Source organism: Budorcas taxicolor, chromosome 4 (genome assembly GCF_023091745.1).
Source record: "Budorcas taxicolor isolate Tak-1 chromosome 4, Takin1.1, whole genome shotgun sequence".
Classification (NCBI taxonomy): Eukaryota; Metazoa; Chordata; class Mammalia; order Artiodactyla; family Bovidae; genus Budorcas; species Budorcas taxicolor.
The window spans coordinates 100520270-100545930 of NC_068913.1; the positions used below are offsets into that span (position 1 = coordinate 100520270).

At 39.9% G+C, this 25661-nt stretch overlaps 2 protein-coding genes across 3 annotated transcripts in view; both read left to right on the forward strand.

Moving 5' to 3' along the window:
- The window catches only part of CALD1 (caldesmon 1), a 130456-nt gene extending 126950 nt beyond the window's left edge, over positions 1 to 3506 (forward strand). For both annotated transcript variants that reach the window (XM_052638560.1, XM_052638562.1), the window contains one exon: positions 1224 to 3506. In XM_052638560.1, coding sequence (XP_052494520.1) covers positions 1224 to 1229 — 6 coding nt within the window. In that variant the 3' untranslated portion in view covers positions 1230 to 3506. The remainder of the gene's footprint in view (positions 1 to 1223) is intronic.
- Positions 3507 to 13078: 9572 nt separating this feature from the next.
- AGBL3 (AGBL carboxypeptidase 3) overlaps positions 13079 to 25661 on the forward strand; it is a 109710-nt gene continuing 97127 nt past the window's right edge. The window contains exons 1-2 of the mRNA XM_052638603.1: positions 13079 to 13141; positions 13989 to 14049. Of these exons, the coding sequence (XP_052494563.1) occupies positions 13079 to 13141; positions 13989 to 14049 (124 nt within the window). The remainder of the gene's footprint in view (positions 13142 to 13988; positions 14050 to 25661) is intronic.

A 25661-nucleotide genomic window follows, 5' to 3' on the forward strand; every position in this document is an offset into this window, starting at 1 on the left:
AGCAAACAAGGAGCAAAGCCTGGATTAAACTCAGGCAGTCAGATCTGAGCCTGCATTCTTAACCATTATACATGATGGCGTTTTTGTGAGAATTACATACTCAATAGAAAATATAGCATTCTGAGTTTCTTATACAATTTTCTCCTGGTGGAAGGGAAAGGAGTCATTTTTCAGTTGTTCTTTTAAAAAAAAAGAAGAACTTTTGTTGGCCTAAGCCTTTATGACCCTTCTAGGAAAGATCTTTCATAAATGACAGTCCAAATGTTTATATAGTCTCCTTTCTGAGTAGGAGATGTCAGCTGTCCATAGGCCATCATCACAAGTTTAATAGATCCCCTCTGGACAGCATTCCTCTGAGCCAGTGTTCTAGAAAGTAAAGATATGATCTGGGATGGTCAGAATCAGCACCACTCACGTACATTACAACACAAATGGTACTCCCTGAAATTGTGCAACATTGTGATAAAGGGTAAGACTTCACACATGCCAGCCCCTCCTCTTTGATCTATACCATGAAACTCTTTCTACAGTAATAATAATAACATAACCAGCAGGCCCAGAGCTGAGTTTATGAGGTAGCAAAGTAGACAGCTCCTTTGGGCCGAAACATCAAACTCACTACTGTCATGCAGTAATTCCTTTGAAATGAAACTATCTATTTGAAATTGCTCACAACAACTCAACATTTGTGAATACCTCAGCAAAGATTTTTATCAGCTAGCAGAAGAAAAGAAATGATATACAATAAGACCATGGATCAGACAAGTTTCTAGGGTAGGGGTGTAGGAAATGAAAAAACCGGAGAGAGCTGAAGATAAGCCTAGTCCACTTTACCATCATGCCTTGATTTGGCCTAGACTGAGCCATGCCTTGATTTGGCCATGCCTATCTTGGGATGCATATCATAAAATCCTGGCCCTTATAGTAGAGTTTAAAAATAAAAACAACAACAAAACTCTTTGACCCTGAATGCCATGAGCAAGGCTCCAGATCAAGATATGAAAAAGGGAATATAAAGAAGAAAAAAAGAGGAAAGCGAAAAAAACAACAGAGTAAAGGATAGACTGAAAGAAGAGGAGCATATTTGAATGAAATGCCAACAATAATCCTCCCTTTCATGAACATTTATTCCTGCCATATTATGATTCCTTTTTTTGTTCTGACACAAAATGTCTAGCTGAAACACCATGGCCTGCCTATTTAAAGCTTTCTTCTCTTAACAGGTTTGAGACAGTTCAAGAAAGAACCCAAAGTAGCCGCTCAAGATGCTGGACCAGCTCAGTTGAAGAGGGCTAATTTGCTCTGTTTTGTATTTATGTTGATTTACTAAATTGAGTTCATTTCCTTTTGTTTTGTTTTTCATTATCCCATTAAACCCATGTATATTATCACTATATTTAATAATCACAGTCTAGAGATGTTCATGGTAAAAGTACTGCCTTTGCACAGGAGCCTGTTTCTGAAGAAACCCATGCTGTGAAATAGAGACTTTTCTACTGATCATCCTAACTCTGTGTCTGAACAGTGATACCAGCCACATTGAAGGTCAACAAAAGGAGATCCGAGTTGGAAATTGCCTGAGGAATGTGCAGTATCCAGAAAAATGAAACCTAGTGGTTTAAAAAAAAAAAAAAGAAGTCATGTCATTTCTGCACTTTAGAATAAAGCATGGAAGAAATTATCTTATAGGCAATTATAACACTTTGTGAAAGTAACCCGCTTCAGATTTGAGATACTGCAATAATGTTTGTCTTCAAAATGGAAAGATGTACGGTTAAGGTATTACTTTTTTCATGTCGATGAATATCTAAATTGGATTATGATGTTAGCTGACAGTGGTACTGATTTCTTTAGGTTGGTTGCTTTGTGGATTTCTTTGGTAGTGATAGTAAACCACATTTTAGATGACCCTGATCGTGTATGTATGTGCATACACGTACACAAACACACTAATGGTAGAAAGCTTTTTTATGTGCTAGGCTATTATATTTAGCAGTATGTCCCTGTAACTAGCCAATATCACTGCTTTTTAAAAACTAAAAATCACAGTATTATATTAATATTTCATATTTGCCAATAGAAACATGGCAGAATAGGTATCGATATGTTTCCAATGCTGGATAACCTATAAGAAAGAGAGATTCAAAGTGTCAAAATGCATTGACATTTTCTATAAAACATAGTACTTAGTTTATAATTAAAAGCAATCTTGAAGTCCAGTGTGAATTGTACCAAATCTACCAAACTTAAAGCTTGCTCAGAACTTCACTCTTAAGAATCAAGTTCACAATAGATTGGCTAAAATGCTATCTGAGTTCTCTTCCTTCTCTGAAAATTAAAGACAAGAATCTGAGTGACAAAATTGTACAGCTTGGAATTCCATAAATAAGTGTACTAAGACCAACTTTGACTAATCTCTGGAAGCAGAAAAGTAAGCAAAAGCCACTATTTAGGAGTCATGACCTACTTACATCTTTAACATCTTTTTAGTTAAACTTTTCTACCTTTATTAGTCATTGGTACTTGCCATAAGTTGATAATGTGCTGAGCTTTCAAAAAAATATATGTAATTTTCATTAGTTTTATCTTTTTCCCCAAGAGTCTGTCAACTCATTTGTACACACACAGTCTGGCTATCAGATCTTCTTTTAGCTCATATGCATTCATCTATTCTTTACAATAAGAGTACTCCAGTGTCTTGGCAATATGTTCTAGCATAGAGCTATACATATAGTGTAGTTCTATAAACCTATACCTCATGACTTACCAAAGTTATCTTAGTATCAATTCCTACCACAGTGAGGGAACCTCCTAAATGACCCTTTTCTAATCCACAATATTCCTTGGGGGAGCTTGCCGGGGTAGGGCTGGCATGAGGAGTTACTAGTGCCTTCCAGAGGCTCTTTTCCTCAAAAATCAATAGAGTTGTTGACTCCTCTAGCTTTTAGCACACCTGGGCCAAAGAAAGTAAAGCCAGCAATATTGCACATGTCACCCACCCATGACAGAGTAGACATGAGTCTATGATAAGATGAACTAGAATTCACATGCAGTGCCTGAGTTTGCACTGACTCCCACGACTGGAGTGAAATGGATCAAAGTTTGAATTATGGCCTATGGCGAGATAAAGTTTCTTTGTTGTACTTTTGAATAAGAGCTTCTCCTGATCACTGTTATATATTTTTTCTAGAAAGTCTAAAGTTAAGAAGAGAATATATCGATTGATCCTGACTTTTATTCCAGTATTTGGATGGAATAACTTTTAGGGTAGATTTTTGTTCGGTTTGAATTTAACTTTTTGAAAAAGAAATTCCTTGTTTACTTGTTTGATTACAATTCTCTTTGTTGTCTTTTTAAGAGATAAACCTGCAAGGTGACTAGCATGTTCTGTGAATCTGCCATTCCTAAAAATTTTATAAACACAATATTTTTCACTGATAATTGATCGCTGCAATAAATATATATTGTGAAAATGCATCCACAATAAATGGAATTCCTCCAAATGTCTTTGCCTCACTTGTTTTATGTACTATATTGATTACAAGAGTTCTATCTGATGTAATAAAGATGATGGCATAGCAAACTGTGTATTTCAGATTGAGTGTTGGATTCATTGTTTAAGGAAGAAAGCCATTTCGTATTTTCAGATACTCCTTATTGCAAGCAGTTTTTCAACAGAACATTAAGAATTGCTCTGATTGGGACAACTGATCAAACATACATGGAAAGTTTGAAAAGAGGGATTAAAAACTTTTTCTTAAAAAAAAAATCGTCAGATGTTCCTTCCTCCTCCTCCTCATTCCCTGCGTTGTCACAAGCCGTTGCTCTTGCTTCTATTGTTTTCTCAAAGGCAGTGTCTTTTATAGTAGAAATACCCATTTAATATATACTATTTGTCTATAAAATACTATTTGCAAGGCACTGGTGATTATATTTAAATCCAAAGATAGTTTCTCATAGCAGTTTTATATATTTAAATAGCACTACTTGAAATCTGAGGCTCGTCTTACAAAGGTTTTATTTATTTATTTGTATTATTTTGACTGTGCTGGGTCTTCACTGCTGTGCGTGAACTTTCTGCAGTTGTGGCATTCAGGCCTCTCATCGGACTCAAGCACACGTGGGCTCAGTTGCCCCATGGCATATGGGATCTTAGTTTCCCCCACCAGGGACTGAACCTATGTCCCCAGGATTGGAAGGTAGATTCTTAACCACTGCACCACCAGGGAAGTCCCCTCATAAAGGTTTTAAATTGTGAGTCCCGAGGCTCTGAACAGTCCCCTCAGTCCTGCTCATAAGACTGATAAAGAGTTAACAAACTACTGTAACTTAAAAATATCTAGTACTTTTGACATCTCCATTCTAATAAGAAGGGCCCTAAGTTTAGACAAGAAGATAGTTATCATCAAAGTCTATCACAAAATTAAGCAATGAAAAGCATACAGCCTGTAGTACTAGTACCAAACTGATAGGATTAGGGATGGGTCAAAATTGGTCCTACAGTGTGCATATTCAGGGTTTGAGCTCAAAGATGTTACAGTCTTGTGTGTGATGTAGAAACAGGTCTGTATTAGGGAGTTTTTTCTACTCTTGCTAGCATGTGTGTTCCAAGTAGAAAGATGGATAAGATCTCATGACCCTAAACATATCTTCTTCCACAGGAGTAAGGAGATGGCCTAATAAGGTCCTGATTTGAGTGCTGTGTCTATTTGTGTTCAAGCTTATTAATCATGTTGTCCAAACATTCTATATCCTTACTAATGTTTTGTTCCTTTCTTCAGGCTATGACTGAATAAGGAATGTGAAAATCTCCCTCTATTATTATGGATTTGTCTATTTCTACTTGTAAATATGTTAATTTTGCTTTCATATTTTAAGCTCATGATTTTGGTGCATACAGAAATCTGGAATCATTTTCCAAGTGAATTGAATTATTTTAGTATTATGAAGCGTTTATGCCTACTAAGTTGCTTTGGTCTTGTCCAACTCTTTGTGACCCAATAGAGTGTAGCCCACCAGGCTCTTCTATCCATGGAATTCTCCAGGGAAGAATACTGGAATGGGTTGCCATGCCCTCCTCCATGGGGAACTTCCTGACCCAGGGATTGATTGAACTGTGTCTCTTAAGTATCCTGCATTGGCAGGCAGGCTTTTTACTGGTAGCACCACAATTATGAAGTGATGCTCTAATTATAGCAGAGATTTTTGCCTTAAAGTTTATTTTTTCTAAACATTGCTACCATGGCTTTCTTTTGGTTAGCACTTGCAGGTGGCTCAGTGGTAAAGAATCTACCTGCCAATGCAGGAAACACAGGAGATGCCATTCAGTCCCTGGGTCAGGAAGATCCCCTGGAGTAGGAAATGGCAACCTACTCCAATTTTCTTGCCTGGAGAATCCCATGAACAGAGGAGCCGCTACAGTCTGTGGGGTCACGAAGAGTCAGATACGACTGAGCAACTGAGACTTGGCAACTGCTAACTTTACTTCTACCCTTTACTTTTTTCTTTTTAATTTCACTGCCTCAACGATTAGTTTAAGTTTTTGGTCTACTTTTCAATTTTTTTAATTGGAGTAGCTTTACCGTGTTGTGTTAGTTTCTGCTATGAAGCAAAGCGAATCAGCCACACATGTACATACATACCCTCTTCCTTGGATTTCCTTCCCATTTAGGTTACGACAGAGCATTGAGTAGAGTTCTCTGTGCTGTACAGTTAGTTCTCGACTCATTTTCAACCTTTGTGTGTGCGTGGTGCGTGTATATTCGATATATAACTTTCTCTACCGCTTTACTATCAACATTTGTATATCTTTAGTTTTAGATACACATTCACTTAGCCTGGTATCCATGGATAAATGCAATTGCTATTAGCTTTGGCTTCCTAATGAGAAAAGAGTTTGCCAAGATAAGCATTATTATTTCAGTAAAACACATTTATTTTCTACAAAATACCTTGGCCAAGTACTAATAGAAGCAAGTGCTGGAAGAAAAGTAAATGGAAACAGAAATTTGGATCCTTATCCAAGCCAAATTCATTACGAGGTAGTAAATAAAGAATCACCATTCTAACCTCTGTTCCCCGTAATTCCTCACGAGAGATTGCTATTTCCTAGGAGCATGCCTTGAAGACAGCCCCTTGTCAAGGGGCAATGTGGGGCCACCATGCTCCTCTTGAAGCACACAGACAAAGAACAATAACAGCACTGAAGACCAATAATGCAGACTGCAACTTGGCCCCGTGATGAGATTCCTGCCCTTCCCCCAGCCCTGAATCCTCCTCACACGACAAGGAACTAGCACTTAGAAGAAAGAGGGGATGAATGTAAATAGTAAAACGTCACTTCCCTCTCACTCTCTAAGTCACTAGAGCTAGGGACAGATTTGGGAGGTAATGAGGAGAAGGACACTGAATCGAGTTTGAAATTGAAGGGTAACAGGTACTGAATATCAAATATCAGATAACCCCAGGTGCTCCCAGGATCCGTACAGCTTCCTCAGCCAAATGATGACAAGGCCTCTACAGCCACACAACCACTGACTTCTGTGATGTCATAAATAACTGATTACCCTAGTCACCTCATCTTCTCATTTAAGTCTCTGCTCAAAATGATAAAACCACGCAGAATAAATCACATTCCTAACACAATTTTCATTTGGCCATATGTTGCTAAAATGACCTTAACTCCTGATTGCCAAGCCAATAACTATACATTTTGGAGTACTGTTTTGGTTTTTCTTTTCTTTTCTTACTATTCCCTTTTATACTGCAGGCTTAGAGGAGATGAATCCATCCAAAAACTGGAGGAGGAAAAGTTCTTGCACAGGTAAAGCTGACTTCCTAGGAAGCAGAAGCTGATAAGATCATAGACAAGGGGAACAAAAACTCAATGTACCATAATTGACCTTTGGGTTGAAGTTTACTCCTTCCACTTTAACTTGAAGGCAAAGAATTTCATTTTCACTATATTCTACTGTCTAGAATAGGAGAGTAAGTTTTTCTTAAAAAAAAAAAGCTAAAAAGCAACAGGTGCTCAAGGAAATAATTTTATCTGGGGAAGAAAGAGGTCCTAATGAAACCTCATTCCTTAAAATGTAGTGACTCCAGCTAAACCAACAGTCCCCTACCTTTTTGTCACCAGGAACTAGTTTTGTGAAAGACAGTTTTTCCAGAGCAAGGGTAGTTTGGGGATGATTCAGGCACATTACATTTATTTTGCACTTTTGGCTCAGATGGTAAAGAATCTTCCTGTAATGTGGGAGACATGGGTTCAATCCCTGGGTTGGAAAGATCCCCTGGAGAAGGGAACGGCTACCCACTCCAGTATTTTTGCCTGGAGAATTCCATGGACAGAGGAGCCTGGTGGGCTACAGTCCATGGGGTCACAAAGAGTCAGACGCAACTGAGTGACTTTCACTTGACTTTATGTTTATTATAATATGAGCTCCACCTTAGATCATCAGGCATTAGATTCCATAGGTGGGGGACCCCTGGGCTAAACAGTACTGCCTAGTATAATTCATAACATGGTCTTCTCTCAGAACCATTGTTCTTGCTAATTCTCCTGCCTGCTAAGGTCTCCCCCTAGATATTCACATGGCTCATCCCTTTCCTTGCTTCAGGTCTCTGCTCAAAAGTCTGTTCAGAGAGACTTTCCTGGACTGCTCATCAAGAGAGCCACACCTACTGAGGCCCACCCACCAGAGTATTTCCTATGCACTTTAATTTTCCATTTTATTTCTCTCCACGCCAATTATTATCACCTGGGGTGCCTTTTTTTTAAAAAAAAAAAAACCACCCTTATGGCAGAAAGTGAAGAAGAACTAAAAAGCCTCTTCATGAAAGTGAAAGCGGAGAGTGAAAAAGTTGGTTTAAAACTCAACATTCAGAAAACTAAGATCATAGCATCTGGTCGCATCACTTCATGGCAAATAGATGGGGAAACAGTGGAAACAGTGGCAGACTTTATGTGGGGGAGCTCCAAAATCACTGCAGATGGTGACTGTAGCTATGAAATTAAAAGACGCTTGCTCCTTGGAAGGAAAGTTATGATCAACCTAGACAGCATATTAAAAAGCAGAGGCATTACTTTGCCAACAAAGATCCATCTAGTCAAGGCTATGGTTTTTCCAATAGTCATGTATGGATATGAGAGTTGGATTATAAAGAAAGCTGAGTGCCGAAGAATTGACGTTTTTGAACTGTGGTGGTGAAGACTCTTGAGAGTTCCTTGGCCTGCAAGGAGATCCAACCAGTTTATCCTAAAGGAAATCAGCCTGGATGTTCATTGGAAGGACTGATGCTGAAGCTGAAGTTCTAATACTTTGGCCACCTGATGTGAAGTGCTGACTCATTGGAAAAGACTCTGATGCTGGGAAAGATTGAAGGCGGGAGCAGAAGGGGTCAACAGAGGATGAGATGGTTAGATGGCATTACTGACTCAATGGACATGAGTTTGAGTAACTCTGAGAGTTGGTGATGGACAGGGAGGCCTGGCGTGCTGCAGTCCATGGGGTCGCAAAGAGTCAGACACGACTGAGCGACTGAACTGATTGGTCTGTCTTCTCCCAGTTAGGACATAATCTCCACAAGGAATATCTGTTTTATTCCCTGCAAAAGCCTTCCACAGGGAACAATCCCTGGCAAGTAGTAGGGATTGAATAAATACTTGTTGAATTAATGAAAGAATGAGTAAAAACAATTTTCAAAGTTTTTAAATTTTTATTACACACTAAAATTTTTCTCTGTAGGATCACTTGAAATATGATTGTGTAAACATTTGAACTAAATATCTTGAGATCTAAGTTCCAGTCCTGCCATCCATTTCTTGTGTAACCTGGTTAGAGCATTTCTTGGAGTTTCACCTTGTGTGTCTTGACACTATGGCCTGCAATCTTGACTCTAAGATCCAATACAAAATAGATTCCATATGTAAAAATTGTCTATGAATGTCATCTTTAGTAACATGTATGACCTCTAATACTTTGGCCACCTGATGGGAAGAGGTGACTCATTTGAGAAGACCCTGATGCTGGGAAAGATTGAGGGCAGGAGAAGGGGACGACAGAGGATGAGATAGTTGGATGGCATCAGCGACTCAATGGACATGGGTTTGGGTGGACTCCAGGAGTTGTTGATGGACAGGGAGGCCTGACGTGCTGCAGTTCATGGGGTCACAAACAGTCGGACACGACTGAGCAACTGAACTGAACTGATGACATAAAACCAGGTACAATTATAAAGGGTTATTATTTTCCAAGAAAGTGTGATCTAATGATGTGCTCTATTTCTTTTTCTGGAAGGGCCAATCTTCCAAACCTCCGAACTCAAAAAATTGTGTTATTTTTTAGAAACTGACAATGTTTAACCACACATTATTAATCTGTTTCCATGTTTAAGCTATTACTTTGCTCTTTATTCTACTGTGAAACTTGCTATGGTCCATCATCTCGATTTCTACAATATTGCAAATCTCATGACACATAATGCCTTATGCAGGCACCAAAGCTTTTTTTTTTTTAGCTGTACTTGGAAAACTATTCCAAATAAACTACCCAGTAAGCTAAAGACCAGGGGAAAAATCAAGATTGAATATACAGGAAAAATGACTAAGTCTGTTATGGGAAGATCATATTTAATTAGATGAAACAGTACACGTAATGTGATTTGTATAATGTCCTCCGTACCATTGTTGTCACTGTTTAGTCACTACGACGTGTCTGAGCCATTTCTGACCCATGGACTGTAGCCCGTCGGACTCCTTTGTCCATGGGATTCTCCAGGCAGGAATACTGGAGTGGGTTGCCATTTCCTTCTCCAGGGGATCTTCCAGACCCAGGGATTGAACCTGTGTCTCCTGTATTGGCAGGCAGATTCTTTATCCACTGAACCATGATTATTATTCTTAAAGAATCGCTGAGCTGATAAAAATCTCAAGACTTTACCCTGGTATATCTCTGACTCTTCTATCAAACATTTAAAAAGAAAAGTCTCATTTTCCAAATCCAATAAAGATTATTGGCCACACAACTGTGCAAAACGCCAACTCAGTGTGGCTACAAATAAAGTTCAACAAAGCCCAAGCCTTAACCAGTCTGCTCCACTGTCTCCTCGGAGAAGGGAAAAGGTGCAGCACCGTGGGAACAAACACCTTCCTTCCTCTGCCCCTATAATTTCTTGCTAGCTACCTTCCCGCAGCCAGAGGTACTTTGACGCCTGTGCGTCTCTCCCTAGCTCCCGTCATCTTTAGCGCTTTCCCTTTCAGTTCAGTTCAGTTCAGTCCCTCAGTCCTGTGACTCCCCACGACCCCATGGACTGCAGCATGGCCAGGCCTCCCTGTCCATCACCAACTCCCGGAGCTTACTCAAACTTAAGTCCATTGAGTCGGTGATGCCATCCAAGTACAGCTTTCCCTTTCAGTTCAGTTCAGTCGCTCAGTCGTGTCCGATTCTGTGACCCCATGAATCACAGCACGCCAGGCCTCCCTGTCCATCACCAACTCCCGGAGTTCACTCAGACTCACATCCATAGAGTCAGTGATGCCATCCAGCCATCTCATCCTCGGTCGTCCCCTTCTCCTCCTGCCCCCAATCCCTCCCAGCATCACAGTCTTTTCCAATGAGTCAGCTCTTCGCATGAGGTGGCCAAAGTACTGGAGTTTCAGCTTTAGCATCATTCCTTCCAAAGAAATCCCAAGGTTGATCTCCTTCAGAATGGGCTGGTTGGATCTTCTTGCAGTCCAAGGGACTCTCAAGAGTCTTCTCCAACACCACAGTTCAAAAGCATCAATTCTTCAGCACTCAGCCTTCTTCACAGTCCAACTCTCACATCCATACATGACCACAGGAAAAACCATAGCCTTGACTAGACGGACCTTAGTCGGCAAAGTAATGTCTCTGCTTTTGAATATACTGTCTAGGTTTGTCATAAATAAATAAAGTAATAATAAAATAAATAAAATAAAATAAAGTCATAAATAAATAAATAAAGTCTGACACTGTTCCACTCTTTCCCTATTTCCCATGAAGTGATGGGACCAGATGCCATGATCTTCGTTTTCTGAATATTGAGCTTTAAGCCAACTTTTTCACTCTCCTCTTTCACTTTCATCAAGAGGCTTTTTAGTTCCTCTTCACTTTCTGCCATAAGGGTGGTGTCATGTGCATATCTGAGGTTATTGATATTTCTCCCGGCAATCTTGATTCCAGCCTGTGCTTCTTTACTTCAACTGAAATGCTGTGTAGCTAGGTCTGCCCGAGGTCTCGCGAGGGTGACCCCGTTGCCCTGGTAACGAGTGCGGCGCGCCGCGAGGTGAAGGGCGTGGCGGGGGCTGCTCAACTGCAGTAGCGTTTTATCCAGTGTCGGGGCTGTTCGCGTCTGGGGCAGCGCTGCGGCTCCCGGCACGGAAAAGGCGGCTTGCCGGGCCGCGGAACGACTGACCTGGCCGGAACGACTGACCTGGCCGGGAGACTCGGGGCGAGGGGGAGGTGGCCGCGACGGGACAGGGAAGTGCCGAGGGGGACAGTCCCTAAGGGGAAAGATAGCGCCCGAGAAAATGTGCCCTTCCCTCCACTGCTGGGTCGCGAAGTGAGTGTGGGAGGAACACTTGGGCCGCCCGGGAATTGCGGCTTCCCTGTCCTTCCAGCCGAGGAAGTTGTTCCTGCCCGCGGAAGGCCCCCGCACGACTGGGCGGGGCGCTGCCGGCTGTGTCGCTTCTGAGGTAGAAGACGCGCGCGGAGGGAGCGCCACTTAGATCCGCCTGTGTCTGTGGCGTCCCTGCTGCTCAGGTTTTACCCTGCAGCAGGTTGGTGCGCCTCATATTTTCACGTAAAAAGACAGAACCAAGATTTATGGAGAAGGAAATGGCAACCCACTCCAGTGTTCTTGCCTGGAGAATCCCAGGGACGGGGGAGCCTGGTGGGCTGCCGTCTATGGGGTCGCACAGAGTCGGACACGACTGAAGCGACTTAGTAGCAGCAGGTTGGTGCGCCTCATCTTTTCACGTAAAAAGAACCAAGATTTATACCAGTTTCAGTTCAGTTCAGTCGCTCAGTCGTGTCCGACTCTTTGCGACCCCATGAACCGCAGCACGCCAGGCCTCCCTTTCCATCAGCAACTCCCGGAGTTCACTCAGACTCACGTCCATCGAGTCAGTGAGGCCATTTTAGTTTTCCAAAATTGGAGTTGTGGTCCCCAAACGGAACCTTTAGTCTCTTACTGCTGAAGGTATCATCCATAAGACAGACTTCTCTGTTGTATTCGTAGTTTTTCCGCTGTGGAGCTTGGGCTTTATATAGTCCACGCTCTAAACACTTTGCTGAAAAGAGCGTCTTTATGTAGTCCACGCTCTAAAACCTATTTTGTAGAAAAGAGCGTAAACCAGTAGTTTCAAAATTAGTAAATTCCTTTAGTTTCTCAAAAATAGTAGACCCTTAACAAGCGATTTCTATTATTTCATTGTCTTTGCCATTTAAGAGAATACTCGCATAGGGAGGATTAATGGTCATTGTCAGTACAGCCTTCTGATAACGATTGAAATTCCAGTAAGACTTACAACCGAATATTTAGAACAGACAGTATCTACAGAATATCAACCAAAATACAGAGAATAAAAGCCTATTTTCATTTGAAAAATTACGCAGAAAAAAATAAATATATTGTTGAAACTCAATGCCTGAATCAGTAAGTGTAAATTTTCTTTGATTCATGTTTTTTAATTCCTCAGGCTCATTCTGAACTTTCTATCGCTGTATGGTATTTAATTGTAAATAGAGGATGTAAATGATTTGGCTTTGTACCCTGAAAATTCCTTTTTCAGTTAAATTATTTACTGGTTTTTTCTTTTGTGTTTTTTGTCTGTAATAAAAATAGAAAATGTATTTAAATCTTTGAAATTAAAGGTTTAATTAGCTGTGTCCTAATTTCCTTTATAGAGAAAACTTTTGTCACTATTAATTGAATATATTTGGGGGTAAACATTTTAATGTGTGCTTAAAAAGAAAACTGCCAAACAAGTTCCTTACAAATTGTTTTATAGCCGACCTACATAATAAAAGAAATTTTGAGCCAGATATTGGAAGAGATGTCAGAAGATTCAGAAAAGGAAGACTATTCAGACAGAACAATCAGTGATGAAGATGAATCAGTATGTTTTTCTCAACTTTATCCTACTTAAAACTTATTATAAAATAGAAATTCCCAGTAAAAATGTTATAAATTCAATTGACTAACAATCAATTGGATACTTAAATCACTTGTCACTGAAGTTGGGAAATAAATTGAAAGCAAAGCTGTTACTGTGTGCAGTATGCCCTATGTAAAAAGAGAATCTATATTGGGTTTTTTTTGAGAAAGTATTTTAGGTAAGACTTCTCTGAGTTATCTTAATAGTAGGACCTCCTATTTCTAAACCTGCTGTGTGTCACCGTAATAGGTTTCATGTGGCAGTGAGGTAGCAAAAGTACATAGAGGAAGAAAGCCGGGAGGGGGGAAACAGTATCTCTTTCTAAACAAAATAGTTGAGCAGTAGTTAAAGATATTTCTTCTGGTTCCAGCACATATTTCTAAGAAATTCCCTTCACATTTTAGTAAAGTATAAATTATCTATGTAAGTTAAGGTCCCAAAATAAACTACGCAAATGAGGTATAATCCATTAAGTCCGCGGCTTTCTGGGTTTCTTGTCTTTCTTCCATTTTCCGGTTAATTTTATATTGAATTTGAGTTGTTTTGCCAGGCTTATCAAGAATCTTTAAACTATTTCTTCTCTACAATCATTAATATGGCCTTGCCTGTGGAAGAAGAGAAATAAAAGATGAAAACTTTGTTTCAGGATATTCAGTGTTGGGTGATTTGAGACCAACAGCTGATAATAATCCTTTTTCGTTTATTAAAGATTAATGACACACTCAGTTCTAAGCATTAAGATGTAAAATATTTCTGGATTGGAAAGCTGTTTTTAAAATAGAAATATTTTAAAATTCTCTTGTTTTAGGATGAGGATACCTTTATGAAGTTTGTAAATGAAGACATCCATCAATGTGCACTTTTAACAGGTTTGAAATTATTCATATTCTCCCTTCTCTTTCTGATAAGACCTTAAGTAGATGAAAAATGAGAGAAAGCTAGAAAAAAAAGTCAGAATGAATAACACAGGAATTATTATTCTGTTATTGGTAAGGAGAGATGTATTTTTAATAAAAAGTATTTTGGAGTTTGAACATTTTTTTTTAAATTGCAGTATAGGAGATTTACAATATTCTGTTTCAGGTATACAGAAAAGTGACTCAGTTATATATATAATATATATAGTTTTTCACATTATTTTCCATTATAGATTATTAGAAGATAATGTAATTGCCTGTGTTATTCAGTAAAGCCTCATTTTTATCTATTTTATGTATAGTAGGTTGTTAATCCCATACTCCTAATTTATCCCTCCCACTTCCTTTCCCCTGTGATAACCATAAATTTGTTTTCTGTGTCTATAAATCTGTTTGTATTGAATTTTTTAGATTCCACATATAAACTATATTGACGTTTGTCTTCCTCTCTAACTTACTTCACAGGTATTTTAAAAAATGATACAAATGAACTTATTTACAAAACAGAAATAGACTGATAGATTTTTTAAAACAAACATGTTTACCACAGGAGAAATGTGGGGGAGGGATAAATAAGGAACTTGGACTTACATACATACAGGTATAATGTTCTCAAGGTCCATCCATGTATTTTTGAGGTCCATATTGTTGCAAATGGCCATATCCCATTCATTTTTATGGCTGAGTAATATTTTATTATAATATATGTGTGTTTATATACAATACATCTTAAATCAGTCATCTATTGATGGGGACTTGGGTAGCTTCCAAGTCTAGGCTATTGTAAATAGTGCTGCTGTGAACATTGGGATACATGTCTCTTTTTTAATTAGAGTTTTAGTTATTTCTGGATATAAATCCCAGGAATGGGATTTCTGGATCATATGGCAGTTCTATTTTTAGCTTTTTAAGAAACTTCCATACTGTTTTCCATAGTGGCTGCACTAATTTACATTCCTACCAACAGTGTATAAGCGTTCCCTTTTCTCCACACCCTCTCCAGCTTTATTCTTTGCAGACTTTTTGATAGTCATTCTGACCTGTGTTAGGAGATAACCTCATTGTTCTTTTGATTTACATTTCCCTAATATTATCAGTGGTGAGCCTCTTTTCCTGTGCCTGTTGGCCATCTCTGTGTCTTCTTTGGAAAAATATCTATTTAAGTCTTCTGTTCATTTTTTGGCTAGATTGTTTGGGGTTCTTTTTGTTTGTTTTAAAATTTTATTGGAAAATTTTATTGGAATAAAATTTTATTGGAATTGATTTACAGTATTATGTTAGTATCAGGTGTGCAACAAAGTGATTCAGTAATACATATACATGTATTCATTTCTTTTTCAGATCCTTTTCTCATAAAGTTTATTACAGAATATTGAGTAGAATTCCTTGTGTTATACAGTAGATCCTTGCTGGTTATCTATCTTACACATGGTGCGGTCTGTATGTAACCGCAAGTTTCTTATTTATCCCTCCCCCACAACATTTCCCCTGTGATTACCATGTTTGTTTTCAAAATCTATCAGTCTATTTCTGTTTCATGAATAAGTTTGTATCATTTTTAAAAATTAGATTCCATATATTGGTGATACATATGATATTTGTCTTTGTCCGACTTACTTCACTTAGTATAATAATATCTAGGTCCATCCATGTTGCTACAAATGACATTATTTTGTTCTTTTTTATAGCTGAGTGGTATTCCATTGAATATATGTACCACATCTTATCCGTTCCTCTGTTGATGGACATTTAGTTTGCTGTCATGTCTTGGCTATTGTAAATAGTACTGAAATGAACATTGGGGTGCATTATCTTTTAGAATTATGGTCTTCTCTGCATATATGCCCAGGAGTGGGATTGCCAGATCATGATGTTGTTGTTGTTCAGTAACTAAGTTCAGTTACTAAGTCCAACTCTTTGTGACCCCATGGACTAAGCCTGCCAGGCTTCCTTGTCCTTCACTACCTCCCAGGGTTTGCTCAAATTCATGTCCATTGAGTTGATGATGCTATCTTAACCATGTCATTCTCTGCCACCCACTTCTCCTTTTGCATTCAGTCTTTCCCAGCATCAAAGTCTTTTCCAATGGGTTGACTCTGCATCAGGTAGCCAAAGTATTGGCGCTTCAGCTTCAGTCCTTCCAATGAATATTCAGGGTTGATTTCCTTTAGGATTGACTGGCTTGATCTCCTTGCAGTTGAATGGATTCTCAAAACTCTTCTCTAATACAATTTAAAAGCATCAGTTCTTTGATGCTTAGCTTTCTTTATGGTCCAACTCTCATATCCATATTGACTACTGGAAAAACCATAGCTTTGACTAGATGGACCTTTGAGGGCAAAGTGATGTCTTTGCTTTTTAATACACTGTCTAGGTTTGTCATAGCTTTCCTTCCAAGGAGCAAGTCTTTTAATTTCATGGCTGTAGTCACTATCTGGAGTGTTCTTGGAGCCCAAGAAAATAAAATCTGTCACTGTTCCACTTTTCTGCTTCAATTTGCCATGAAGTGATGGGACTGGATGCCATGATCTTAGTTTTCTGAATGTTGAGTTTTAAGCCAGCTTTTTCACTCTCCTCTTTCACCCTTATCAAGAGGCTCTTTAGTTCCTCTGCATTTTCTGCTATTAGAGTAGTATCATCTGCATATCTGAGGTTGTTAATAATTCTTCTGTCATTCTTGATTCCAGCTTGTGATTCATCCAACCTGGCATTTTGCATGATGTACTCTGCATGTGTGCATGCTAAATCATGTGTGCTAAGTCACTTGAGTCATGTCTAACTCTTTGCAACCCTGTGGACTGTAGCCCACCAGGTTCCTCTGTCCATGGGATTCACGCAAGAATGCTGGAGTGGGTTGCCATGCTCTTCTCCAGAAGATCTTCCTGACCCAGGGATGAAACTCACATCTTACAGTCTCCTGCATTGGCAGGCAGGTTCTGTACCACTGGCACATATAAGTTAAATAAACAGGGTGATAATATACAGCCTTACCATACTCCTTTCCCAATTTTGAACCAATTAGTCATTCCATGTAAGGTTCTAACTGTTGCTTCTTGACCCTCATACAGATTTCTTAGGAGACAAGTAAGGTGATTTGGTATCCCCATCTCTTTAAGAATTTTCCAGTTTATTGTTATCTACACAGTCAATGGCTTTAGTGTAATCAATGAAGTAGATGTTTTTCTGGAAATCCCTTGCTTTCTTTATGATCCAGTGAATTTTGGCAGTTTGATCTCTGGTTCCTCTGCCTCTTCGAAACCCAGCTTGTACATCTAGAAGTTCTCAGTTCATGTACTGCTGAAGCCTAGCTTGAAGGATTTTGAGCATAATCTTACTAGCATGTGAAATGAGCACTAATTGTGCAGTAGTTTGAACATTCTTTGGTACTGTCCTTCTTTGGAATTGAAATGAAAACTGAGCTTTTCCAGCCCTTTGGCCACTGCTGAGTTTTCTAAAAATGCTGACATAGTGAATGAAGCTCTTTAACAGCATCATCTTTTAGGATTAGCTGGAATTCCATCACCTTCCCTAGCTTTGTTCATGGCACTGCTTCCTAAGGCCCACTAGACTTCACATTCCAGGATGTCTGGCTCTAGGTGAGTGAGTGACCACACCATCATGGTTATCTGGGTCATTAAGACATTTTTTTGTATAGTTCTTCTGTGTATTCTTGCCACCTCTTCTTAATACCTTCTGCTGCTGTTAGGTCCTTGCCATTTCTGTCATTTATTGTGCTGTCCTTGCATGAAATGTTCCCTTTATATCTCCAGTTTTCTTGAAGAGCTCTCTAAGTCTTTCCCATTCTGTTGTTTTCTTCTGCTTTCTTGCTGTGTTCGTTTAAGGCCACCTTATCTCTCCTTACTGTTCTGCTCCATTTTTTCTAAGGGATTCTTGCCCACAGTAGTAGACATAATGGTCACCTGAATTAAGTTCACTCATTCCCATCCATTTTAGTTTACTGATTCCTAAGATGCTGATGTTCACTCTTGCCATCTCCTTCTTCACCATGTGGACCTAATATTCCAGATTCCTATGCAATATTGTTCTTTACAGCATACGACTTTACTTTCACCATCACACACATCCACAGCTGAGTGTTGTTTCTGCTTTGGCCTGCTGCTTCATTCTTTCTGGAGCTATTAGTAATTGCCCTAGGCTCTTCCCCAGTAGTATATTGGACACCTCTGAACCTCACAGGCTCACCTTCCAGTGTTGTATCTTTTTGCCTTTTCATACTGTCCATGGGTTTCTCCAGGCAAGAATACTGGGTGGAGTGGTTTGTCATTCTGTCCTCTAGTGGACCACGTTTTATCAGAACTCTCCACTATGACCCATCTGTATTGGGTGGCCCTGCACTGCATGGCTCATAGCTTCTTTGGGTTATTCAAGCTCCTTCTTCAGGACAAGGCTGTGATCTGTGAAGGGATGCTTGATCATATGGTGGTTCTATTTTTAGTTTTTATCTCTTCAAGAAAATTAGTGATACCAAGGGAACATTTCATGCAAAGATGGTCACAGTAAAGGACAGGAATGGTATAGACCTAACAGAGGCAGAAGATATTAAGAACAGCTAGTAGAAATACACAGAAGAACTATAGAAAAAAGATCTTCATGACCCAGATAACCATGATGGTGTGATCACTCACCTAAAGCCAGACATCCTGGAATGTGAAGTCAAATGGGCCTTAGGAAGCATCACCACAAACAAAGCTAGTAGAGGTGATGGAATTCCAGTTGAGCTATTTCAAATCCTAAAAGATGATGCTGTAAAAGTGCTCCACTCAATATGCCAGCAAATTTGGAAAACTCAGCAGTGGCCACAGGACTGGAAAAGGTCAGTTTTCATTCCAATCCCAAAGAAAGGAAATGCCAGAGAATGTTCAAACTACCACACAATTGCACTTATCTCACACACTAGCAGTCCATGGGGTTGTGAAGAGTCAGACACGACTGAATGATTTCACTTTCACTTTTCACTTTCATGCACTGGAGAAGGAAATGGCAACCCACTCCAGTGTTCTTGCCTGGAGAATCCCAAGGATGGGGGAGCCTGGTAGGCTGTCATCTATGGGGTCGCACAGAGTCGGACACGACTGAAGCGACTTAGTAGCAGCAGCAGCAGCAGCAGCACATGCCAGCAAAGTAATGCTTAAAATTCTCCAAGTGAGGCTCCAAAAGTATGTGAACCATGAACTTCCAGATGTTCAAGCTGGTTTTAGAAAAGGCCGAGGAACCAGAGGTCAAATTACCAACATCCACTGGATCATTGAAAAAGCAAGAGAGTTCCAGAAAAACATCTATTTCTGCTTTATTGACTGCCAAAGCCTTTGACTGTGTGGATCACAATAAACTGTGGAAAATTCTGAAAGAGATGGGAATACCAGACCACCATCTGCAGTGATTTTGGAGCCCCAAAAAATAAAGTCAGCCACCGTTTCCCCATCTATTTGCCATGAAGTGATGGAACCAGAGGCCGTGATCTTCGTTTTCTGAATGTTGAGTTTTAAGCTAACTTTTTCACTCTCATCTTTTCACTTTCATCAAGAGGCTTTTTAGTTCTTCCTCACTTTCTGCCATAAGTGTGGTGCCATCTGCATATCTGAGGTTATTGATATTTCTCCTGGCAATCTTGATTCCATCTTGTGCTTCATCCAGCCCAGCATTTCGCATGATATATTCTGCATATAAGTTAAATAAGCAGGGTGACAATATACAGCCTTGAAGTACTCCTTTCCTGATTTGGAACCAGTCTGTTGTTCAATGTCCAGTTCTAACTGATGCTTCTTGACCTGCATACAGTCACCATCTGCTCTCTCATTTTGGGCTCCAAAATTACTGCAGATGGTGACTGTAGCCATGAAATTAAATGACGCTTGCTCCTTGGAAGGGAAGTCACGACCAACCTAGATAGCATATTCAAAAGCAGAGACATTACTTTGCCAACAAAGGTCCATCTAGTTCAAAGCTATGGTTTTTCCAGTAGTCATGTATGGATGTGTGTGTTGGACTGTAAAGAAAGCTGAGTGCTGAAGAATTGATGCTGTTGAACTGTGGTGTTGGAAAAGACTCTTGAGAGTCCCTTGGACTGCAAGGAGATCAAACCAGTCAATCCTAAAGGAAATCAATCTTAAATATTCATTGGAAGGACTGATGCCGAAGCTGAAGCTCCAATACTTTGGCCACCTGATGTGAAGAGCTGACTCATTGGAAAAAGACTGATGCTGGGAAAGATTGAAGGCTGGAGGAGAAGGGTATGACAGAAGATGAGGTAGTTGGATGGCATCACCGACTCAATGGGCATGAGTTTGAGCAAGCTCCGTGAGTTGGTGAAGGACAGGGAAGCCTGGCGTGCTGCAGTCCATGGGGTCGCAAAGAGTCGGACACGACTGATCAGCTGAACTGAGGCTAGATTGCCAGAATGCAAGATGCTGAGCAGACCTTTCTGATAGAAACCTCAGGATACCTCTAGAAGTGTGGATATCCCTCTACCTCCTGGGGAAGACTGGCCCAGACTCAAGAGACACTGTCCACAAAGAGATTGATGTGTTTTAATTTATGGGGGATTGTTTGTGGTGTAGAATAAAGGCTCGAAGCTTAAGCCAAAGCCATGTCTGAGTGATTAGGGCACAGGAAAAGGAAGTGAACACCTCCATCATGCCCTCTGCAGCCCACCAAGCCTGCTCCTTGGGTTGGGGTGGGCCCAATCTCAGAGGCCTGAACATAGTTTCCTATGATCCAAAAACTGACAAGAGATTTACAGAAGAGTCAAGAAATGAAAACAGTCCCATGTTTACTACAGAATAAAGAAGCAGCTCATCCCTGCTGTCTTAGATGAGTAAGCAAAAATCAATGCAGGGAGTTTCTGTAATTCTAACATCTCTCTTTAGCATATAATCACATAAATTATGGGCTTCCTTGGCAGCCCAGACCATAAAGAATCTTGACTGTATTGCAGGAGACCCAGGTTCAATCCCTGGGTCAGGAAGATCCATTTTAAATTTATTTTTGTATATGGTGTTAGAGAACTTTCTAATTTCATTCTTTTACATGTAGCTGTCCGGTTTTCCCAGCACAACTTATTGAAGAGATTGTTTTCTTTATTGTATATTCTTGCCTCCTTTGTCACAGATTAATTGACCATAAGGGTAGGGGCTTATTTCTGGGTTTTCTGTCTTTTTCCATTGATGTACATGTTTATTTTTGTGCCAGTTGTTGTTCAGTCGCGAAGTCATGTCTGAAGCTGTGTGACCTCATAGACTGTAGCATGCCAGGCTCCTCTGTCCTCCACTATTTCCCAGAGTTTGCTCATATTTCATGTCCACTGAGTCAGTGATACTATCTAACCATTGCATCCTCTGTTGTCCCCTACTTGTATTGCCTTCAGTCTTTCCCAGCATCAGCGTTTTGTGCCAGTACCATACTGATTTGTAGTATAGTCTAAAGTCAGGGAGCCTGATTCCTCTACCTCCATTTTTCTTTCTCAGGATTGCTTTGGCTATTTGGGGTCTTTTGTGTTTCCATACAAACTGAAAAAAGTTTTTTTCTAGTTCTGTGAAAAACTCCATTGGTAATTTGATAGGGATTGCACTGAATCTGTAGATTGCCTTGGGTAGTAGTATAGTCATTTTGACAATATTGATCCTTCTGATCCAAAAACATCATATATCTTTCCATCTATTTGTGTCATCTTCTATTTCTTTCATAAGTGTCTAATATTAATAATTTTCAGAGTACAGGTCTTTTGTCTCCTTTGGTAGGTTATTATTTTTGATGTGATGGTAATGGAATTGTTTCATTAATTTCTCTTTCTGATCTCTCATTGTTAGTGTGTAGGAATTTCCGCAAGATATTTCTGTGTGTTAATTTTGTATACTGCAGCTTTACCAAATTCATTAAGCTCTAGTACTTTTCTGGTAGCATCTTTAGGATTTTCTTTGTATAGCATCGTTTCTTTAGCATTTTTATAACTTCCTTTTTGAACTTGCAGCTTGGTCACTTGACCCCTTGATAAGTGAAGAGGTGTGATTGGTTTCGTAGTGTCTAGAGCCTGTGCTCCATGTAGGCTAGGGTTCCTCTTTCTTTGTAGTCGTCATTGCCTAGTTGGGTTCTGTCTGCTCCCCAGTTTTTGGAGTAGAAGTGCTGAGGGTTGGGTTGGAAAAGGCTCCATTACCTTTGAGTGTTTGCCCCTTCCTAAAGGAGGTGATTGCGGAAGCAAGTGTGCTCCTGAGGTCACAGTGCACCTGTGCATCACTTGGGTAAGTATCACAGTTCCTCTCAGAAGCAGCTCAAAGTCATATCCCTTTGTCCATTGTGTTTGTCCCAGATACGGTACAGGGCTGTGATGTGGAGTAAACTGGGGCCGGGGACGTGGACATTGTGGCTGCAGGAATTGAGGGGGCTCTGCTGCTACCTTGTGACCTGGGCTGCCTCTCTGGCACACTTCTCCCTGGACCTGTCTGCCCCACATCTGGCGCTGAGCTGCAGTGGGGTGGACGGAGCCCAAGTGCAGTCACTGGGAAACAAGCTGTGGCATATTCTTGACCACGGCCTGTGCACCCAAGGTTTATTAGCACTTAGCTGCTTCACACATTCTTGTGGCACTGCCTAGTGTGTACACACTAACAGTGGTCTTCACAGCTCTGCCTGCATCACACCCAGGCACCCTGGTATGATTCTGTGTAGTTAGACGAAATCTTTGCCCTTATCTGATGCCAGGTTGTGGTATGCAGTGAGTGGGGACAGGATGCTCACCCCTTCGGTTTGGGAAGTGCAGCAAGGCAGCGGCTGCCAGTGCAAGGCAGAGCTGCCAGCTCCACCCAGTCAACCAACTCATGTGCACCCCTCACAGGAAGAGTCTAGGTTCCTCCAGCCCTTTTCTCCGTCTCAGTGGATTTCCCAGCAGGCAAGGGGGCTTGTCTCCTTGTGCAGGACCCAGGACAGGGATGCCCTGATTGTGAGTCTGTCTGCTCCCTCCCCAGGGTAAGGGTCTGCCCACGCAACATTCTCTTCCTTACAGATCCCTCTCAGAGGCACAAGTCCTGCCTGACTTGGTGCCCTTTTTATCTGTCTTCCCAGGTTACATGAAGGTCTTTCTTGCTGCTTTAGTTGTATTGGAGACCTTCTGCCAGTTTCCAGTTAGTTTTCTCTGAGAATTGTGCCACATGGAGGTTTTCTTAAATGTATTTGTTGGGAGGGGTGAGCACCTCATGGTCCTATTTTGTCATCTTGATCTTCCCCTGAAGTTCAAACTTTTAAGGTTTGTTTGATTTTTATATAAACTAAATGAAAGTGGTCATTATAGAGGACTTCACCTAACATAAGAATTTACCTTGACATTGCATTTTTTTTTTTTTGGCCATGCTGTGTGGTGGCATGCAGGATCTTAGTTCCCTGACCAGGGATCCAAACCATGCCCCCTGCACTGGGAGCGTAGTCTTAACCACTGGAATGCCAGGGAAGTCCACCTTGACGTTTCTTTAAATAATTAGTCCTTTAAATGCAACTACAATATGATTCAAATTTTAATTTTCCTAAACATTATGTTTTGGAAATACATCCTTATGTAAAATGAAGTACGTCTGTGTGAAGAGTTTCTATAATAAAGTCATTCATTTGCAAATGTACATGTATATGACCATCTTGATGTATACTTGAGTTTTTAAATTTTTACACTATTTTAGAGTACTTTCAAATATACATTAAAATATTTCTTCTAAATATTCACATATCAGAGATATTCTGAAATTGAAGATAAGGTTTTTATCTCTATTTGATCATTTTCACCACCATCCTAAAACAGATCTTCCTTTTTGAGATAACCACTGTTCTCAGTTTGGTATGTACCCTTCTAGACCTTTTTCTTTTCATTTGTATACATACCTATACCCATACTCATAGAAAATTTATAGTACTATTTTGCAGACTTCTTCCCCCACATTTTTCTCTTTAAAATTTTGCCTATCTGTTGGAAGAAAGACGGTAACTCACTATTTTAGCTAACATTTTCTTGATTGCTACAGAAATTGAGAATTGTTTCCTATGCTTGAGTATTTATATTCTACCTTGTTATGAATTGCCCATTCATAATGATTCTTTGTTAACTTTGTTTACATTGTTTCTGTTACTTAGAATTATTTTGATGTTAAATTTATTGTTACTTATTTATGGCTCTTTATTTTTATACCTGTTTAAAAGCTACAAAGACCTTCTCTATGCCAAGATCATGAATATCATCTTCTAAATTTCCTCTAAGTCCTTTTACCTACTTGTTTGAATTTTTATATTTAATTTCTATATGAATTTACAAAATAGTGAGAGGTACAAATCTAATTTTATTTTCTTAGTCATAAATTGGTACCTTGTCATTTTTGAGTCATACTGTAAATTAGACAAAATATCCTCTATTCACACAGTGGAATGCTAGATGATTAATAACTGTTGGATAAATGGATCCAAGTAAAAGTCGTGAGAAGTAGCAAGGGAAGGTATTATTATCCCTTATTTGCATATAGTAAGATTTATGTTCAAAGAGGCTGATTGGCCAACCAAAATCATATAAAAACAGAGTGGTAGAATAGAACTCAGTTTGTCTGACTCCTAGTCCAATTGATATATCTGCTGCTGCTGCTACTAAGTTGCTTCAGTCATGTCCGACTCTGTGCGACCCCATAGACGGCAGCCCATTAGGCTCCTCTGTCCACAGGAGTCTCCAGGCAAGAATACTGGAGTGGGTTGCCATTGGTATATCTGCTATTGTACAAAAAACAGCCAAAAATTAAATCTAAAAACCCACATTTCAGAGGTGAAAGAGCAAAGAAGTCAGTGAGAAAAAATGGAGAACCAAGTATGTGGAAAACAGAAGAAAACTAGGAAGTGTAGCATCATTAAAAAAACAAGGGAACAGAGCTTAAAGAGGTATGATTATCAACATCACATTGATGGTCCATAATTATCCCATAAAAAGATGGCCAATGCATTACCTACTTGGAACAACCTCATTGTACTTTATGCAAATATGTTCCTGGGGTTATATCACATAATGACCCTGAAATGAGAATTGAGAAGTTGTATCAGAGTTCACTTGCAAGCTCTGAGAATATAGTTCTAGTAGGTGGTCAGGAATTAAGGTCAGTGTGTGTCTTTTAATGCATTAAACAAATGTTGCAGCCCTGGTAGCTCAGAGGTTAAAGCGTCTGCCTGCACCTGCCCACAATGCGGGAGACCTGGGTTTGATTCCCGGGTCGGGAAGATCCCCTGGAGAAAGAAATGGCAACCTACTCCAGTATTCTTGCCTGGAAAATCCCATGGACAGAGGAGCTGCTGGGCTGCAGTCCACGGGGTCGCAAAGAATCGGACACGACTGAGCGACTTCACTTCACTTCACTTCAGTTTGATTAAGTTTAAGAAGGCTTAACCATAGACAGTTTGCTAGAAAAATTGTAAGAAACAAGTATTTTTGGGGTAGCAGTGAGAATTTAGCATAAATTAATAGCATATAAGGCCAACAGATATTTTCTAGCTATTGCGAAAATTATTTTAAAATTTCATTAATCTTTTATTTTTTT